Source organism: Amphiura filiformis, chromosome 4, assembly GCF_039555335.1.
Source record: "Amphiura filiformis chromosome 4, Afil_fr2py, whole genome shotgun sequence".
NCBI classification, from domain to species: domain Eukaryota; kingdom Metazoa; phylum Echinodermata; class Ophiuroidea; order Amphilepidida; family Amphiuridae; genus Amphiura; species Amphiura filiformis.
This window is the reverse complement of record NC_092631.1, coordinates 24,416,271-24,435,956: the sequence shown is the minus strand read 5'-3', so window position 1 is coordinate 24,435,956 and position 19,686 is coordinate 24,416,271. Positions and strand designations below refer to the sequence as shown.

Here is a 19,686-nt window from a genome sequence, read left to right as displayed (position 1 = left end):
TGAAATCGTTTTAAAACGTTTTGTATGAAAACACACTACAACAATATCTTAAAAATGTTTTCGAAATGTCATTGTAAACTATTTTTGCAAACATTTTTGGCCAAATATTAATGTTGGCAACACATAAATAACATTATATTAAAATATTTGCATCCAGCAAACACAGAAATGTTCTTAAAATATTTTTTACAAAACGTTTTAATAACATTTAAAGGAGTATTTCGTGATCCTAGCATCCTCTTTTTATGACATTTTTCAGTGCATATCCACGAAAAAAGCATATTCCCAAAATTTCAGTTGATTCCGATATTTCGCTTTGCGAGTTATGCATGATTATGTGTATTACACTGCTCCATAGACAATACGTTGTAATTTCGTTCTGGTGCACCAGAACGAAATTCAAATTTCACGATATCTTTGCTAAGCGAATTAATCTGCAAGAAATATTTTGTACATAAACATTATGTAGCCAGAGGTTTCCAGTGATATAAAAATCTCAACTTTTTTGAGAAAAGTGGGGGATGAGGCTGTGGATCACGAAGTGCCCCTTTAAATGTCGGGTTATATAAAGGTCGTGAAAACATTTTAAAAACATTCTTGTAAATATTTTGGGCAAACGTTTTTTGCAAAATATTTTTTCAACCCCAAAATAACATTCTGTTTAGAATGATTTGTACCAAGTTTTTTAAAATGTTTTTGGAATGTTATTAAAACGTTTTTATACCCTTTATATAACCCGACATGTAAATGTTTTCTGTAAAACATTTGTGTTTGCTGTGCAGTAAATTACCAAAAAATGTTACTTAATGTTATGAAAACGTTTTATACCATTAATGTACCATTTATATAACCCGACATTTAAACGTTGTCTGACAACCTTTTATAACCTTTTGCGAATGATATCGAAAACGTTTTGTGTTTGCTGGGTATACATTAACAGTCTGGCAGGATGGTCCACTATTGATGAAAGTCCATAGACTCTTGCTTCTTTTGTCGCTTGTCTTTGCCCAAGCCATCACAGACCAGCAGAATGATCTACATATTTTTGAGGCAGTCCATTGCAGTGTGACAGAATGGTCCATATTTAAAGACAGCCTATACATTCACAGTCTGGCAGGATGGTCCACTATTGATGACAGTCCATATGACTCTTGCATCTTTTGTCCCTTGTCTTTGCATCATCATGGTCCGGCAGAATGGTCCACATTTTGAGACAGTCCACAGACTCTTGCAAAAAAATATCCTAATCTTTGTTTTAGTCATTGTAGTCTCCAGTCTGGCAGGATGGTCCACACTCTTGCAAAGTTTTTTTTCTCGAATCTTTGCCTAAACAATCAGGGTCTGGCAGAATAGTCAGATTCACAGAGAAATCATATTTGCATGTATTATAAATTGTCTTTTTGTTTTTTGTTTATTTTTCATTACCACAGGCAAAGGAGATGAATGACTCCTTCAGGAGCACAGCAAACAGGGTGAAGCTTGCTATGGAGACTAACCCGGGATCTAATGAGCATCCATTGAGGAAGCAGAGAACTAGAGTACACCAAGATTACCTTAGATATGTCCAAGGCAAAGATAAAATTGATAGAGAATTAAGGTTGGTCTTTTTCATCTTTTTCCATCATACCAAGCTGTTCCAATTACACATGAATTGTGGTTAGCCCATGAGGGTTCATCAGGTCAACATGGTGAACGTGAAGAGTGGTCAGTTTACCATGTGTACATCAGGCCAGTAACATGCAAAGATGAGAATTAAGATCAGCAAAGGCTTGTTATATAATTACTTGAAGCAAGTTGGCAAAGTAACCCTGTTCTACTAGCCAGACTGACCCAAATTTTTTGTGTTGGGATTTTAATTGTTTTTAAATTTATATTTTTTGTTTTTTAAAGATGTATGAAATGAAAAAAAAAATGTTTTTTGGCTGATGTGATTTTAAAAATATCTTTGCCAATTGTCAGATTTTGTTTACAGATTTTCAAGCTTTCTGTGATTTTAAGGGTCATTTAGCATCTTCCAGAAAAATAATTGTGACCAAAAGGACTTGACTTGGCAGGTCTGTCCACCTGTGAAATGAAAATGGTAGCAAGAAATATTGCAGGTCTAACTATATTATTGATCAATTTATTTATGTTCACAGAGCCTTGGAAGCTGCTGTGGAAGAGGTGCGAAATAATGTTGTAAATAAACACAGTAAAGTGAACATAAAGGAGGTGGATAAGTTAGCTCAGGCGCTGGGTAATAGCAGCAGACATATCGCAGAACAAAAAGGTTAGTAGGCCTGGTGACGACATTAGTTATGTGTTACAGAGTTTCTTACTGATTTGTTGCTGTAGTGTATGTTTTGCGCGAATGTGGATGTGGACTGATGAGTGATATATCTATGTTTTGTATGTTGTGTAAATGTGTGAATGTGCCTGTATCATCGCTCTCTTGTTTTGTTTTGTGTGTGAGGGTGTGCATTGCATGGGTAATACTCGCGTGGTATGATATACGCAGAAAACGTGCAGGGTGTGTGTCTAATGTGTGGGGATTGGTATAGACCTGTAAATGAGGATGCATACACACAAAAATGAGAGCAACTGAGGACATTCCACAACCAAGAACATCCACGGTTCCTTCTACTTACAAGCGTGTTGCAAACATGAAAGGGGTGTATGTGTTTTGCATGTGAGGGTATGCTTGAACAACTTGTTTATTTAGTTGTTCTGAAGATGTACTTGCCAGAGTACTGAAAGCCAAAAGGACTTCTCTTGGATCAAATGCTACTCTATAGAGGTTATCTGTGTTCTATAAGCTGCATATCCAATCAGCGACTGCTATACCTTGTTTAGGACTTTCAAAAGAATTACCTGCATGTGCAACCATAACTGTTTCAAAATAGCCCGCCAAAGTCTGAAAGTCATGCAGGTAACTCTGAGGTCGTGCATTGAATTGGTTTGAATGAGGAATACTACGGGATTCAGCGCCTTTTGTTAGAAGTAAAGTGGATACCCTCTATACTCATGTTTAGAGTACCTGGCATTTCAAATTGTGTGTTTCAGTTCATGAATGTATGTACATATTGTGTTCTGTATAAGTTCACCTTTATGTGTGCGTGCTTCATTATGTGTGTGTCATGGTTGATAGGAACACAAATTTAGAATTGTGTGTTACAAGTTATGCATAATGTGCATTTTGAGAATTGTAGAATAAATACCATACATCGCTACAGAATCCCCCAAGTTAGTTACCTTGTAAAAAATACTAACTTCTTCATAACTAAGAGTAAGACTCACAGCCTGATATTTAAAAATAAATTCTGTAATGTTCTCTTATAATCAAATAATCATATCTGAATCAAGTCTGTTCAACTGTAAAGCTCTGTAAGGAAGTGCTACAGATAATGTGACATATAGATGATGTGACAATTGTCTTCAATAATGTTTGTAGGTTGCCTTCTCCTGGTCTGGTATGTTAAGTTATTACTCCGTTAACACTACCCTCATGCATAACTTCCATGATTAATTTTTAAAATTAAATGCCCTTTGTTGTGACCATACAATATGTAATACTATCGTTATATTGCAGGGGTGTACAGTAGCCCTGGGGCGCCGGGAGGGGAAAACTGTCCCACCCCAGAAAATTTTCAGGGATAAAATGGGGACAGCAAAGATTAAAGTATACTTAAGGTAATACACTATTTTAAAGTGTTGCGATTTGGTAGTTCACAACATCTTGCGAATGGTAATGAGCTTTGGCAAAAATTGCATTGCTCATTTCCTTGCGAGCGTGTAGAAGAATTCAAATATCACAGAAATAATTTTGTAGGTCCTGTGGTTCTTGAGTTATGTTGTAAAGAGGGCTGAAACAACAACACTTTTGTAAAATGTACATAACTCATTAACAACAATAAATTAAGCAAGTTTTCAAATTATATAATTTGTAGAATAAACTTTTGCAAAACATCAAGGTGTTATTTGTCAATAATTTATTGATCTAGAGAATGAAAATCGATTTTTTTGGTTGCTTCGACCAACAACACCTCGTCTACCCTTAAACTGACTAAAAATGGGACAACAAATTGACAAATGGGGACAAAAATTTGGCCTTGCCCGCTTATACTAAAATCCTGGCAATGCTACTGCTATATTGTCTTACACTTGCCTGCCATGAGGTAGTGTGTCACATCATCTATTTATTAGATCTCTGTCTATGCTCATTCAGCATGTTATCCAACTTGTAGTTTAAATAACATAGTCATCCCTTACTTAAGAGAATCAAAACAAGAACAATTAGTCCCTTTCTTAGTGATGTATACATTCCAAAACATAAAATGATAATTGCTTTGAATAACCTATTATATTCTTAACCATAATCATACATGAGCATGGTAAAGATAAGTCGTAGTTCCTTAACAATTATGTAAGATATTCCTTGTACAAATATGGGCATGTAGTCTGTATTCTTATGTCCCTTCCATCCTCCAATGAAATGAGACCGAATTGACATGTGACTTCTCTGTATTTGTACGCAATGCTAAATCTTGTGTCATCTATATTTCTTCTTTCTCATGGTACGTATGCCACTCTTATATGTCATGGTCGTGAGATCTGTTCTCTATGGTGGTGTAGTGATTGGAGAAGTTTTGAGTGGTGGAATTATTTATCATGATTCTGTATAATAATGCACTATCAGTTAAAAGAGATGGACACAATAGCGAGGCTCCATACTATTTTTACTTCAGATTATTTTCATACGTCCCATCTATCATGTATACTCTGATCAGCTCGTAATAGGCGGGACTCATAACATCGTGGATTGATACAGAATGGCGTACACACAGCTAGGCGCAGCACCCACGCGAACTGCGCTTTGCTTTTGCGTGAATGATCGCTTTTGTGAATTTATGTGTGCGTAAGTTGGAACTTTATTGACTCGCGCAGTAACAAAAACCAAATAATTCCCGCCTATTAAGAGCTGATCATAGTATAGTGAATAAGACAGAACCTATGTTTTTGCGGTCAACAAACAGATCCTAGAACCCGCTGATGTCTTGTCCCTGGGTGTTAGGACACACTGCATCAAAAGCATCCGAATTTGGAAATCATGCTTAATGCTCTGCATGCTGGCTATAGGCTTCAACATAAAAAGGCCAAGTTTTGAGATATTTTATCAAAATATCAAGAGCTATCTCAAGAACCACTGAACCAATACTAGGCTTGTTTGTACTCATTTTAATGCATTTTGCAAGCTGATTCCAGATATAGTCATGAAAATTTACAATTCTGAAATTTGTGAATAAAAAAAAATTGAAAATTGTCATCTGCAGTTGTGGTACAGAAGATTTCTTCTTGTTCCTTGTATCAAAAGTAACTCTTTTCCTGACCCTCAGAACTTCTCCCATTTCGCTACGCCACTGATTCTTTGAATATCTTTGCCACTATATTCTCATCTGTACATACAATATACCATACATATGTGTAGAGTATTTAGAAATGGTTGTTAACTTCATTTCTTTGTTCCTAGTTTTAGCAGTTTGGTATGATTTTTTTAGAATGTATATAATCCTGCACTATGATTTTAGATGTAGTTCTGATTAAGTTAACTAATATAATTTTGTTGTAATTGAATATATGGTCGAATCCAACCAAAAGTGTCCACGGGCCAAAAATAAAAGTCCGAAATAAAAATGTCTCCACAATTTTTTTCCTTTTGCCCATTGATTGATGACATTTTGGCCTTATAGGAACCAAAAGTGCCATTACTAATCTTGAAAAATAAATCCAGGACTTGTGATAGTAAATGTGATATCAAAACCCAATGTTACCTACGAATACCACTAGGATGCTTTCACTATCGCAATACTAATCAACCTAAAACAAATGGAATATTCCCATTAACGTTTTTTTTGTTTAATGTAGACCACAGGGTGTCAGAAAAATGCTAGCTCAACCAGAAAATATTTGTTTTTATTTTTATAACGCGATCAATATGATCTTAGTCAATGTATGCTAGTTTATTTTTGAAAATGAAGTTTAGGTCAGTTTCTGTATTTTATTTATCAAATGAGTATGCATCAATTTACACAATGTATAAGAACGAGTAGGATATATGTTTTCAAGAATATTAGGAATTATACGCATACACCTAACGCTTTATACAATGAAAAGGTGATGAAACCCGGTATTAAGTAGGTAACATGAGCGATTTAACAATATCTATATTGAGTTTAGAGGTTTAAATTTTGCTATTATGGTAATGAGTTAATAAAATGGTAGTTTTTAGATCTCTTTCAGATGGTACGTCCAAATGAATAAATGCTATTACCTTAGATCAAAAATTTTTTGATGCTTTTAGCAAGAATTTGACCACTTCATTTTGATATACAAGTAGTTAATCAGCAATTTTACATAATAAATAATTGTTGAATGAATCCGTATATGGGTAATAATAGTGTCCTGGGGTACCGCTTAAAGTTTTTGACAATTAATTTCCATTGGTAGGGACACTTCATTACACATGTCATGTATTATGCTGTATTCGTAAGTAACATTTCAGTATTTGTAGGTAAGAATTGGACTTTTGGTGGATATCGCTATCAAAACTTCATTTTATAAAGCACTTTGAATGTATTATTTTCTTTATGTGCGTTTATTGATACTTTAGACCCTATCATGTATTAATAATGTCGGTTCACAGCGGTTGAAAGAGGATTGAAGTAAGAAACAAAGGCACTAAAGTGACTTTAATTTGCTTAATTGCACACAAATCGCTTAAAACCGTTATTGCAGACTTGTGAAGTCCATCTTGGAGTCAGTTACGCTCTTGTGGCCTTTCGTTTGAGGGCAACTACAATTAGCTTTATACCAGGGTCCATCACTGTGTTGTCTAGATCATGAGACAATGAGAACAGTCGTGTTTTCCATGGTATTCGTAGGTAACCTTAGCGAAAAACGCCAAAAGTTACCTTGAATAAATCAATTTGGACACAAATTACTCAGAAACCAGAAGGTCGGTAAACATTTAAAATGAAGCACACATGACAGTTGACAAATCCAAGTATTTATCCCTTCTAATCTTCTTTGAATCTGATTTTTCTTTCAAATGAGCAGACCGTCGTCTATTTTAGTACATATTTTTCAACAATTAAGCCGTATTCAGTTTTGCATGGTGGGCATGTATGTGAATTCACAACTTTCATTGACATATGATTTGATAGCAAACATACAGGCCTTCGTTATGTACCAATATGGGCATTGGCATGAATGGCGGTGTTTCACAATACTGTCATGATGTCAAATTGTATTCAGTAGGTAACATTCGGTTACCGAAATTTACCTACTGAATACTTGCTTTTATTGTTGACATCTCAGAAATATTTAAACGCAGGCTATTGAAACTTGGTAGAAATAAAGAGTGCATTACCCTGCACCTATTGCTTAACTATTGTTTACTATTCTCTCACTTTGTGGAAATGACACAGCTTTTAACATGTATTCGGAGGTAATGCATATTTTTTACCAAACCTACCTTTGTGCCATTTAGAATTTCTGGCAGCTTAACACAATAATAAAGATGTCCGAATGCAATGCATTTCAGTATTGGACATATCAAAGCTTGTATCAATTATGCATTTATTAGTGATTTCCATTTTTAAAGATATATCTAGTGCTATGAAAAATTGTATTAGTAGGTAATGTAAAAAATACCACTCAAAAAATTATCACAAAAAATTAATAATTATGTACAAATATGTGAAAAATTGAACAGGCAATCTTTGAATACACACCTTTCAGGAAATCAATTTAGATTCAATCCAATAACTTCTTTTCATAACTGATTTAGATGTTTTTAAAAATACTTTAAGAAATATTTTGAAAAAATGGGCAAAAATAGCATGTTTTGGGGTCTCTGTGTCTAAGTTTTTCACAGAAGGGGTCTTATTATATGGGCCAAGCGTATGATCAAAGCTTAATAAACACAATACAAAAAACGAATGCCAATTGATTAATACTTTGAAGTTATGGCCCTGAACATGCCGTGTACACTTTTCGTTGGATTCGACCATATGTACATAAGTCTATATCATACTGTAGATTATATTTTGTACAATTAGAAAGATGCCCTTTCTATTATTTTTTTGTTGCACATTCTGTACAAATAGTCATGATTTTGTGATAATGCTTAAAGCAGCATTTGGAAAACAGGCTGATTGATGGTCTGATGGCTGATGTCGTCAAATTTTAAGAACTAGATATGTTCCAAACATATTGATGTTGTTGCAAATTGTCAATGTAATGCATCTTAAACTTTGCAAAATGTTGTTTTTGTTCATATCATTATGAGTTGGCAGAATGCCAAATATCGATTCATCCCTTTGTTACATTCATGTTACACATGAATTCTCTTTAATTATAGACCACTTGACATCATTGTTATCAATAAAGACTAGGGACTGGTCTATCGATATGCTTGAACGAACCGCTACACTGTTCAATGGCTTTCTTGTACTTTATGAAATGTTGTGGGCGATTTAAAATGTGTGTGCCCTGAGCAAACTATGATGCGTACGCACACTGCAGGGCAGAGAACAATTGAAATTACCATAATCCGCGCGCATACTACCGGGCAATGACATAATATGTCAAGTGGTCTATAGAACAGGGATCAGAAACGAAGGCAGCATATAGGGTCGATTAACAGTGCAGTGCCATGTCAGCTGACCCTATTTTACCATTCAAAAGAATTCATGCGTAACACAAATTTAACAAAAAAGACAAATCGATATTTGTCATTCTGCCAAATTCATAACAATATCAAAATTTACAAGAAAATGCCTTTGATAGCCCATTTTGATGTATCTATTATTTTCTATGGTTGTTATTTTGGTGACCAGTAGCTGTCTATAGCAGGGTATATTTTTGGTGGTTTTCTTGTACATATACTCTTATGTTTTATGTTGACAGGGAATCACCTAATTTTCACCACTTTTTTCCACACTTCATTTCATCAGTAATTGATATTTTTATTTATTTCATCACTATGAGTAATATTTTTTTATGTTAAAATATTTTAATTTGATGTAATGTTGTTTTGTGGAAGGTAGAAGGAGTCTATGTGGCTGGTAACTTTCCTGGTGTAATAATGCACAATTTATAATAATACTTTTCTGTAACATTTTTCACCCCAATGTGGCAGTGATGTCAATACGGTTAGCAAGCCGTTTCGCACACGCAACTATGCAGCGTCTTTAACATGTGTGTGTTTACGTCAGCGCTTTGAGCGAATTCTAGCAATTTGAAGCTGTACCCAATGAAATGCGCACTGACGTCACTGCCACATTGGGTGAAAAATTGTATAGATATCTTTTCCAAATATCAACCTGAATTCAGTGGCGGTGCCACGGTTGGGGGTGCCCCTCCCGTCCAAACTCTTGCCCCCCTGAAAAAAAAAAAAAAATTGCAAAAATTTATACTTTTTGCTGCAATATTGCCCAAAATTTGTTGATTTTGCACCCCCGAAATTCACTTTGTCCCCAATGCCCCCACCCCGAAAAAATTCCTGCCACCGCCACTGCCTGAATTACACAGTATTGTAAGAAGTGAAGGGGTATTCACAAAAGAGCAGTAGCTGGATATCTGGACTGAGAAGTTTTTGAGTGATTTTGAGAAAGGATGATAACTACTCAAAGGAGATAAATGAGGTACCTAGTTAGGGGCATGCAAAAATGGGCAGATTCTCATGTTTTGGTGGAATTTGAAAATGGAAGCATCCAATTGATTTTAGCACTTACTAGTCTTTCAGAAAGCAACACATGTTTACAGCACAGTTTGAGACTTCTTTATTGTCTAGTGTATTATTCTCTTCCTTGATTTTTATTGATGTAATATTGTTGCATTTTCCCCTCTTTTTTTGTAGCAATGTTCCCGCGTGTGGCAGATAATATGAAAGCAGTCATGTCGGGTGAAATGAACATAGTTGTACAGGAAGAAAGGCAAGTACCAAGCATTTTTCTTTACTTAACTCACAAAAAGGTACTCGGTACAAATGACCATACAGGGAGGTGGTGAAGTCTCATTTCAAGCCTTTGGTATAACAATGGGCTGTTCCATTTAAAATCCACACTCCCCTGTGGAAGATTTAGGAAATATCTTTCACATGGGGAGTATGAAGTTCAAATGGAATAAACACATTCGCAGCTCTATTCGAAACTCGCCCTCCCTCAGATTGAATCTTTCTCCGGGGGTGTATGAAATTCTAACGGAGTTGCCTAATGTGCTCACCTCATTCCATTTGAAATTCGTACTCCCCCTGTGGCAGATGTTTCCAAAATCTTCCACAGGGGTGGTGTGGATTTTAAATAGAATAGCCCAATGGCTCCCCTTTCTAAGTCAGTTTTTGTATAAAAATCTTTATAGAAAAGGGTATTTTCCTGGTTTATCAACTTTGCAGACTACTTCAGACAATTTCACATATTTGGGGGTCTTCAACGGATCTCTGAAAGTCTTTTTAAGATCTTATAGCGCTATTTATCAATTTGGTTAAATATTTGTGTTTTTCTTTCACAGCTTTTTGAAAAATGAACCAGGAAAACTAGATGAATTTTTGAAGAGATGTAAAAAGCTGACAGGAACACTATTTACTCTGAAAAGGTATGTTAAAAAAATGTATACTGGAACATGTTGAATCACTTAACATCACAGATCTGGATTGAATCACTTAAGATCATAGGTCTGGATCAAATAACTTTTTGAAATAATTTATGCCTATTTAATATGATCATATCTAATGGGGAGCACGGTGGGCGAGTAATCGGAAGGTTGCAGGTTCGAGCCCCGGCGACGCCATCATGTTGTGCCCTTGAGTAAGGCACTTAATCTCAATTACTTCTCTCCATCCAGATGTATAAATAGGTACTGGCGTTCTTAAATGTTGTGATGGTAGCAGACCCCACAGCAGCGTTTTACAATGGAGTCTGGCCTAATCGCTAACAGAAGAGAGATGGGCACGCTGTCCTGTAAAAAATGCAGGTTCGACTCCTATTTAAAAAAAATATGAACCACTGCAGCCCTCTGACTCCACATTTGATCATTTTATTTTTTCCCTCCATCTCTTAACCATCTCTGCAACAGACTTGCCTCGGTCCAAGATCACCGTCCAAACCAGCCAACTATGGTAGAAACCAATGTCACCGTAACCAAGGAGAAAGAAGTGCTGCTAGAAAGAGTTGCCAATCGGCCCGCAATCCAGGCGAGAGGAACGCCAACTCAGTCCAAAATGTTCACACCGCCGCCTAGTAATAATGTACAGACCGTCAGGCCAAAGGTGAGTGGGGGTGAATCCATTACAGAGCAGCTCTTTTATGGTTTAAGGCAGCTTTTGCTTATTTTATGATCCTATAGATCATGGTTTATGCCACCACAAAAATGCAGGCTAACTACATGGCTGGAGCACAAAAGTGTTAATGGTAGTTAACACTATTATGCACCAAGCAGCCTCTGCAGTTGACAATTGTGTGCTCCAAGCAGTGGATATGCAAAGGAGATTATCATAATTGATATAGTCAGTATGGTATACACTTTTGGTACCAGGGTGGAGCATAGGGTAATTTGCCTCTCCACTTCATTCTTTGGTTCCTAATTTTAAGTACAGTTTCCTATTTCACCCTCTTCACCCTATTGACTTTCCCCAATGTCCCAATCCCTTCCCTTCCCCAAATCCCCTTCCACCTGAATAAAAATGGCTGCCATTGTTGAGCAAGCACATTTATCGGTGGACATACATACAAGGGGCGAGTAGAAAGTCAAATGAGCATAAATCATGATAAATGGGAAATCAAAATTAAAAGATGGACCCTTATACCATGAAAGAGCAATTTCTTGTTGTTCAAATTCATCATGCACAGCCAAATAGCTCATCTATTGTGTGTTACCATAGTACATAATAGTGTAAATCGCATCAGATCCAGTCCAGTCCACAATGATGGGTTACCACAGTGCATTAGTTGTAAATACACCAAAATTCAGACCACTTCACATCACTTCTAAACAGAAGTAGGTACTCGTAATAATGCTTTAAACCATTGCTATACCACACAAAATACTGCATGATCGCACTCACAGCTGATTCACTATCATGCTTGTAATATGGCAAATTGTTGGTGTTTGGCAACAATATTGCACCTTTTTGCCCCAAATCACACATTTTGCTGTTTTGACTGATTCATCTTAGCTGCTAGACGTACATGGAGAAGAAAAGCAAGATATGTCCCAAGGCAGGACTTTGTTGTTTAGTTTTTATTTTGTCATTTTGTTTAAAGGTAACTTCTTCAAAAGTAGTCACATAAATTCTGCAAAATCAAAAAAATAAAATAAAAAGGTTATATTTTATGTAAGAACCTGAAAATAAGATGTTAAATTTTAAGAATTGAAATTGCAATTTAAGCAACCAACTTTTTTTCATCATCCCTATGTGGTACATTTAATGAGTAACTTAGCATTTTACCCAAAAATGGCTCTTTAAGTTTAAGAGTGATTTTCACTTGTTCACATGCAATAAAGGTTATTTGGCTGTGTGGAACACTACTGTCTCATCATAATTCTTTTACTTTATTTTGCTGATGATAACTGCAAATGTGCAAGTCTGTCATCCCAAGGCAAAGTACAGTATCTGCTTGGTAAACTGCCGGCAGATACTTTGTTTTGCTTTGGAAGCAGTAAAAAGTAAAGATAATGTCTGCCATGTGATGATACTGCACTGCAGTTGCATTGGTTTGGGCCAACTAATAAAAAATATCGCTCTCAAGTCTAAAGGCAAATACTTAATCAAATTATATGTTATACTTAACAATGTAAGTAAGCTACCATATTTCCTCGAATAGTCGCCTCCTTCAATTAAACACCCCACCACTTTTTTCAACCAAGATGTTTCCAAAATGCTGATATTTTCATGCTATCTTGTGTAGTAAGCTTACCAAGGTACACACATGGTCGCTAAATGGCATTTGTAGTTGGTGAAATTCTGACGGTAAACCCAGAAGTGAACCTGAAGTTCATAGTTTGTCATTTCACCATGAGTTGTAAACTTACCGTGACCTAATGAACGCCTCCCCCCTTTTTGAAAATGTAATGCTCCCAGGGCGACTATTCAAGGAAATGTGGTATATATGGTGTTATTTAACTAGAATCTAATAGCTCAATTATATATTTCAATTACTTTTAGTAAATTATTCATAGTTAAAATATTTCAATTACTTTTAGTAAGTTATGCAAAATGTATAATCTTTATTGTAGAATAGAGAAGGCTCGTAACCAGTCAGATCATTCTATTGGTGTCAAAATACACAGTTATTGAGAAGTTTGTCCCATTTGGAGGCCGAACAGAATCCAAATGGAGCTGATTTAACATTAATTTTCATTCCATGGTGAATCCGTTCAAAAGTAATTTTCGGGGCAAGAGGCCAGTCTGCCACCTCTGCATTTTTCATTTCTGCAGAGTCAAATTTTACTCCCAGTGTACTCTGATTCCAGGGCCGTAGCAAGCGGGGCGGCCGGGGATGCCATGGCCGCCCCACTTTTTGAGAAATTTGTTATGTTTTTCTTTATATCTTTGTTTCAATTAGGGCATATATTTGTATTTTGGCCACCCCACATTGTAATGGCCGCCCCACATTTTTCAACCTTGCTACGGCCCTGTCTGATTCCCAATCAAACAAGCAATTTGACTTGGAATAATGGTGTACTGGGAGTCATTCAAGTCAAATTTGAACCCACAGAAATAAAACTGCAAGCCTGGTTACGTTCCTACAGTAGAGAATTGTATTGTAAATCACATTATTTATTTAAACTGTAGATTTTAGGCACTTTCTCTTTAAGCTTGCACTTCTTTTTCTGCACATATTAGAGAATTGTTAGTATTAAACCCATCACAAGTGTCCAATCCAATGGGTTTGGGCATTGTGCAGGTACAAATTATAGGCTATTCCAGTTGAAAACCATACACTAAAGCCAAGAATTTTCTGCTTTACAAATGCTAAATTCCGCTTTTCTCTGCTTTGTAATTTTAGCACATTTCTGACATAATAAAATTTCACAAGAATCTTGTAACGATCATTGCGATTTGCAAAGTTGGGATGGGTGATTGGGTACCATGGCTGCAATGGGAGGTAGGACAGGCGTTGTACGGTAAATCTATGACGGATTTTACTTTATTTTGATGAATTTTGAAGACCCATTTCATTTAGTATTTTATTTATTTCTTTTCAATTGTATTTTTTCATTTTTCTAGGCCATTTTGCTTATTTTCTTTAATTTTTTTCTCAGAAATGCGTTTTCCGCTTTACCTCCGAATTCCGCGATTTTCGCAGAATTTCCGCAACGCGGAAAATTCTTGGCTTTACCATACACTCTTCTGCTTCCTGCTTGGAAACTCTTCCACACAGGCAATATAGATATAAAATGAATCTAACATTCAGGTAACCCCATTTGAATTTCACACTCCCTATGTGGGAGATCAAGGTCATGACTTCCATAGAGGCTGCATGTAGATTTCAACTGGAATAGGCCAATGCAATTCTGAAGATCATCATGTTGAGAAAAGGTAAATTGGTGGGAAATCTGAAGGGAACAAAGGAGCCCTAAAGAGTAACGTTCTGCAAGTCAAACACTAGTATGCATTCCATATCATTTTGAAATCGGCTCTAGATTTAACAGGTCTATGTTGACTCCAGTCAGGTGACTGTTGTATATTTATACAGTATATAGTTAGTTAAAACACCATTTCTTAGCTATATGTACCCTGAAAGGAATAAAAATAAGGTTTGCTGTGCAATTTACCATTTGCTTGAAAATGGCTATCAGTGGCCCGGAGGGTTGGCTTCTTAAAAATTAAGTACTAGTGGTGCAGGTGGCATGTGTCTCATGATCAGTCGACTGAATGCAGAATATCATAGGGGCACTGGGGAGTTATAGGTCCCAATATTGAAACTAACCTTTCATTAGCCTTTTTGAAGTAAGGCCTACACAAAGAGGTCATTAGAATTTGAAAAGACTACATAAATTTGTGCAGAGCCATACTATTGTGTCATGCCTAGAACTAGCCCTGTTCACAAACCTTGATGCCTCTCGAATAGCAAATATCTTGGGTCATCCTTCATAGGTATCAGAGTACAGCACAGAGCCTGTGCTATGTCATGCCATATCTCTACCAAATGAAAATGCTATAATTGGAAAATGGCCAGTTAAGTTGCCAAAATGTGTGCAGATGTAGCCTAGGTTTCCCTTTCTGCGCTTAAGCATAAACCACTTCATAGAATTTGGTAGTTTCACTGGCTCACTTAGTTTCTTCTCATAATTCTAAAGTTTCATTATTCTGAAGACATTTTATTGTGAAATGCATGGATGGTTCATAATCCCGGTTCATAATTCACAAAAGTATATAATTCTGTGCACATTTGGGAAATATTTTCCATCAGAATAATGATCCTTTAGAATTATAGGACAATCTCTCACTTGGTATTGGTGTAAACTTATAGAACAGTACAGTTCACTTCAGTTCACAATAAGCTAATCAATTATTTAACTTTCTTCACATCTTATTTCAGTCCACTTCAGTTCAGTTTGCAATTTATTCACAGAACGTGACAAACTCATCAAAAGTATGTAATAGAATAGTTATCAAGTATAGATGATTGATTTGAAGTTATAAATCATATTATTGTCTTACCGAACCAAATTTGCACACAAAGAAAATATGAATATTTTCTGCATGCAGAATTCAAAACCCTACCCAATTCTAATCAAATTGAACACAAAAGAAACACCAAAAATTATATGGTTTAAAATATAATATTTGGCTTCCTATGTTTGTACATAGTAATAATATTGTTCAAAACTGTAATTTTTCCCACATATACCTGGTCAGTTTCCCACATACTTGGTCAGTTTCCCACAACCCTGGTCAGTTTGAAGCCTGTACCCTGTCTGTTACAGATACATGTTGAGTCACGATAGGTGCCCGTGTCTGGTTGCCAACTGTCCCTACTAACTCAATTCAAATTCAATAAAATAGTTCACTTGTTGACTGAAAGTTTCCCATTTAATGTAAGTAGTTTTAAGCACCCCTGTTATGGTTTTAACTTTATTACTAATACTAACTGTTAGCGAGAAAATAGAAAATGTAACAAATAATTTTCAAATAATTGTGTATAGTAAAGAGTATTTGGGTCATTGTAATACATATTTTCGGGAGGTAATAAAATTTATAATTTAGATTAACATTATATATGACATGCCCTGTTTGTGTTTTATGGAATATGGGGTTCACATTCAGGACTGCAGCCCTATAGTTGGAAATGCAATTGAGCGAATGCAAAGGGCATTGAAGTTATGGGACACAGCAGATATGTGAACTTACATGCACATCTGAAATGGTACATTGTGCTCATTCAATGCCAATTAGAGCTTTTGTATTTACACAGAGCCAGTATTTAATACACTAACAAAAAAAGTGCTGAAGTTCTCTGATAAAAAGTGTAGTTATAGTATAAATATCAAAACAGCAGTATAAGTATGACAGTCAGTGGTTAACAACTCACTCTATCGAAAACTGACTGGTATTCCATATGAAATTCTTATACCACTTAGTGATAATGATGTGTTTTGAATAACAATTGGCAATCATTTTTCAAAAGTGGTGCTTCACTTATCACTCTTCCCATTTTGTACTAATCATGAGTGATCAAACTGGGAGCTGTTGCACTTATAGAGTTTTTGGTTTTGTTTTTGCAAGTTTTATTAAAATATTTAAAATACTGCTATCCATTGAAGCTATTTTTTATTTTATATATGTCAGGAAGAAAGGGAGGGGAGAGCATTTTAAATACATTACCAACTTTTTAGAAATTTAAAGTGTGGGTATGACATTTTCTTAGTAATGGTTACATTTTGTAGCTCTATATTATGTTGGCAAAAATTTTATGCTGCATAATTTATCCTGAATAATTAATTTTATTATAAAACAAGAGTTGTGTTTAGTATTTAAAACTACTGAAGTGATAGGAAAATGGAATATATTTGTAATTACAGCTATATCAATTGCTAAATTATGTTATTTTAAAGTTGGCTTTATTACATTTCTTCAATTATTTTATATAAAGAGTGCCAACCTCCAACAAAAGGTATACATAAAATATTTTGTTAACAAATAAATGCTATAATTAGACAATACTATTGGTGAGTGAATGTGGTCAGAGGTTAGCTAGCATGATCTAAGGTTAGAGGTCATGACCTCAGGTCATAAGTCACCTGCCAATTGATGACCAATCACACACAGATAGAGCATGTATAGCATGTTTTGTTTCAATAATTTCAACTAGTTTTGTGATAAAATTTCAATATATTACTGCATTATGTGTATACTTAGATATGTTTTATATCTCAAAAGTTGAAAGTTAAAGTAGAGTCTTTTCTTACTCTGATTTCAGGGTCATGATCAAAATGCTGTTGTTGTGAAATCTGTGAATTTTGTTTGCAGTGCAGCAGGTGTTTAAAATGTGAAATTATAATTTGCTTTAAACCTTCTGATAAATGTGCATTATAAAGTGAATTTCAAAACGTGAAAACTGTGTGGCAAAGACTCTACCAGGCTTTCATCATCTTACCGTTAGTTAACACTGGTCCATTAAATGGTCCAATATTGCATTGGCCCAATGTGTGTCAATAATTTTGCCAAATACATGTCAACAATGTTGGACCAATTCATGTCAGCCGTTATATTGCTTACAATTTGTGTACATGTGCATGCTTTTAAAAGGAACGACACAGCTCTAGCTTGGTGTGCACTCTTATATCATAAGTTTTGCATGATTTCATTTGAAAATGCAGTATTATACATTCATATTCATTTATTTTAGCTCTGTCACTATGCTTGGCTTTGCTATATACAGCCCGTGTGACGATGTAATCAATTTATCTTAGTAGTGAAACTAGTGGTGCATTGGTGTCACGTGTGCAATAACTCTTTGTGTCGATGTTTTTGTTTTCTTTTTTTTCTGTTTTGGCTCTGCAGACCGTTGATCAACTGCAATCACGCAAGCACGTTCCATCTTCACGTGACACGTATGATATTGTGCAATTTACCCAAGATTTAATCAGTGGGAGATGTTGTCTGCGCACCACAGGTTATCTTAATGCCCACAATCAACGCCAAAAGAAACACTTGTGGGAGATGTACTCCCAAGAAGTGCATGATATGATGACGCCGATTGTTACCCCCGAAAAAGCTGCACGTCGGGGGAGCCCGAGCAAGGGCAGGGCGTTACCTCCCCCTCCACCAAAGCGCACTTACACATCTCAGCAGGCCGTAGCGAACATGACGTCGTCTCCCACGCACCAGCCTTCCTCCGTGGCGGTATCGGGCGGTGGATCGGTGGTGAAGACCACCACGACAACGCATCAGAACGGCAAGGTTGTTAACCAAACTGGTTCCATCCCTGAGTTGATGAGTAGTAGTACGAGTAGTGTGAATAGTTATGATGATGATGATTCCTCCCGTTGTATACCCAAAGATGACCTTGTATCCAAATCAACTGGTTCCCTCCTTGTACAACCCCATTACCACACGTATATCATAGGACCCGATTTTGAGAAATCAAAAAGTCAACCAGCGTTAGGCGATCAGAGTCCCAAATTTAAGCTTACCTCCCCAAATGGTGAAATCCAAACTTTGAATGACTCTTTCCCAGATTGTTTAGATGGGCATATTCCAAGACAGCGAGTTGCTAGTGTGGATTCATACCTTAGCGTTGAATCAGCATTGTCATCCAGAAGCGCCCCCGGTAGTCCAAGATACAGTAGCGATGAGCTTGGTGATAGGCCTCCTAAGCCACCAAGAGGGTGCGTGGAAGCGCCAGCAGCACTTCACAGTAGGCATTCCCCATCATCTGCGTTCAGGCCAGTTAATAAATCAAATTGGGCCGAAACTTGTTTGGATAATATACCGTGGAGGAAACAACGTCATAATAGCTCTGGCAGTGATCGATCAGATGGACAACATTCGATGACATCACCTAATCTACATCAAGGACATAATGGTTATAGTCCTATCAAAGCTGAAATGGCAGCTCGATTAAAAAACCAGTCTTCTCCAAGTCACTTGCCAGTTACCGCTAAGGGTACCCCTCCCCCACTTCCACAGAGACAAACTGAAATACGTAAAAACCAAAATCCAAACAACCTCCCCCTCCCCCAAAGAGAACAACTTCCCAAAAAAGTAAAGGGTCTGTTACTGTTAGTCCTATGAAACGTCGCCAGTCACTGCCCAACCAAAACAAACACAGAGCGCAACAACAAAAAACAACATCACCAAGTAAGATTCCCCATAGAGTTGGCTCTTTGCAGAACAATCACGAACAGACAAACACATTACCTAATCACATTCCAATATCTGTTCAAAACCAAATGAGTATGAGCGATGCCGAGAAACATAAGTCGTTACCAGCGACGATAGCAACGTCACCATCGCCGACACCGCAAGAAAAGTTACGGGTGAACCAGCTTAAGGAGCAGTATGCAAAGTTAAGAGAGTTGCAGAAAAAACACAGAGAGGAGACACACTCAATGCCAGTCGGTTTACAAGAGACGGACATTGATGCCGTACCTCAAGATCAAGAAGTGGTCCCAACAGAAGACGATAAACCAGAGTGTCAA

General features: G+C 36.4%; 1 protein-coding gene across 5 annotated transcripts in view; it reads left to right on the top strand.

The window, feature by feature from the left end:
- The window catches only part of LOC140150722 (coiled-coil domain-containing protein AGAP005037-like), a 338,931-nt gene that overhangs the window by 299,590 nt on the left and 19,655 nt on the right, over nt 1–19,686 (top strand). For 2 of the 5 annotated variants that reach the window (XM_072172812.1, XM_072172815.1), the window contains 7 exons: nt 1,431–1,597; nt 2,139–2,269; nt 9,899–9,974; nt 10,549–10,632; nt 11,113–11,305; nt 15,582–15,635; nt 18,047–19,384. In XM_072172812.1, the coding sequence (XP_072028913.1) occupies nt 1,431–1,597; nt 2,139–2,269; nt 9,899–9,974; nt 10,549–10,632; nt 11,113–11,305; nt 15,582–15,635; nt 18,047–19,279 (1,938 nt within the window). In that variant the 3' untranslated portion in view covers nt 19,280–19,384. Of the gene's footprint in view, nt 1–1,430; nt 1,598–2,138; nt 2,270–9,898; nt 9,975–10,548; nt 10,633–11,112; nt 11,306–15,581; nt 15,636–17,135; nt 17,157–18,046; nt 19,385–19,686 lie in introns of those variants that run through there. The other 3 variants (XM_072172814.1, XM_072172816.1, XM_072172813.1) reach the window with 3 other exon arrangements.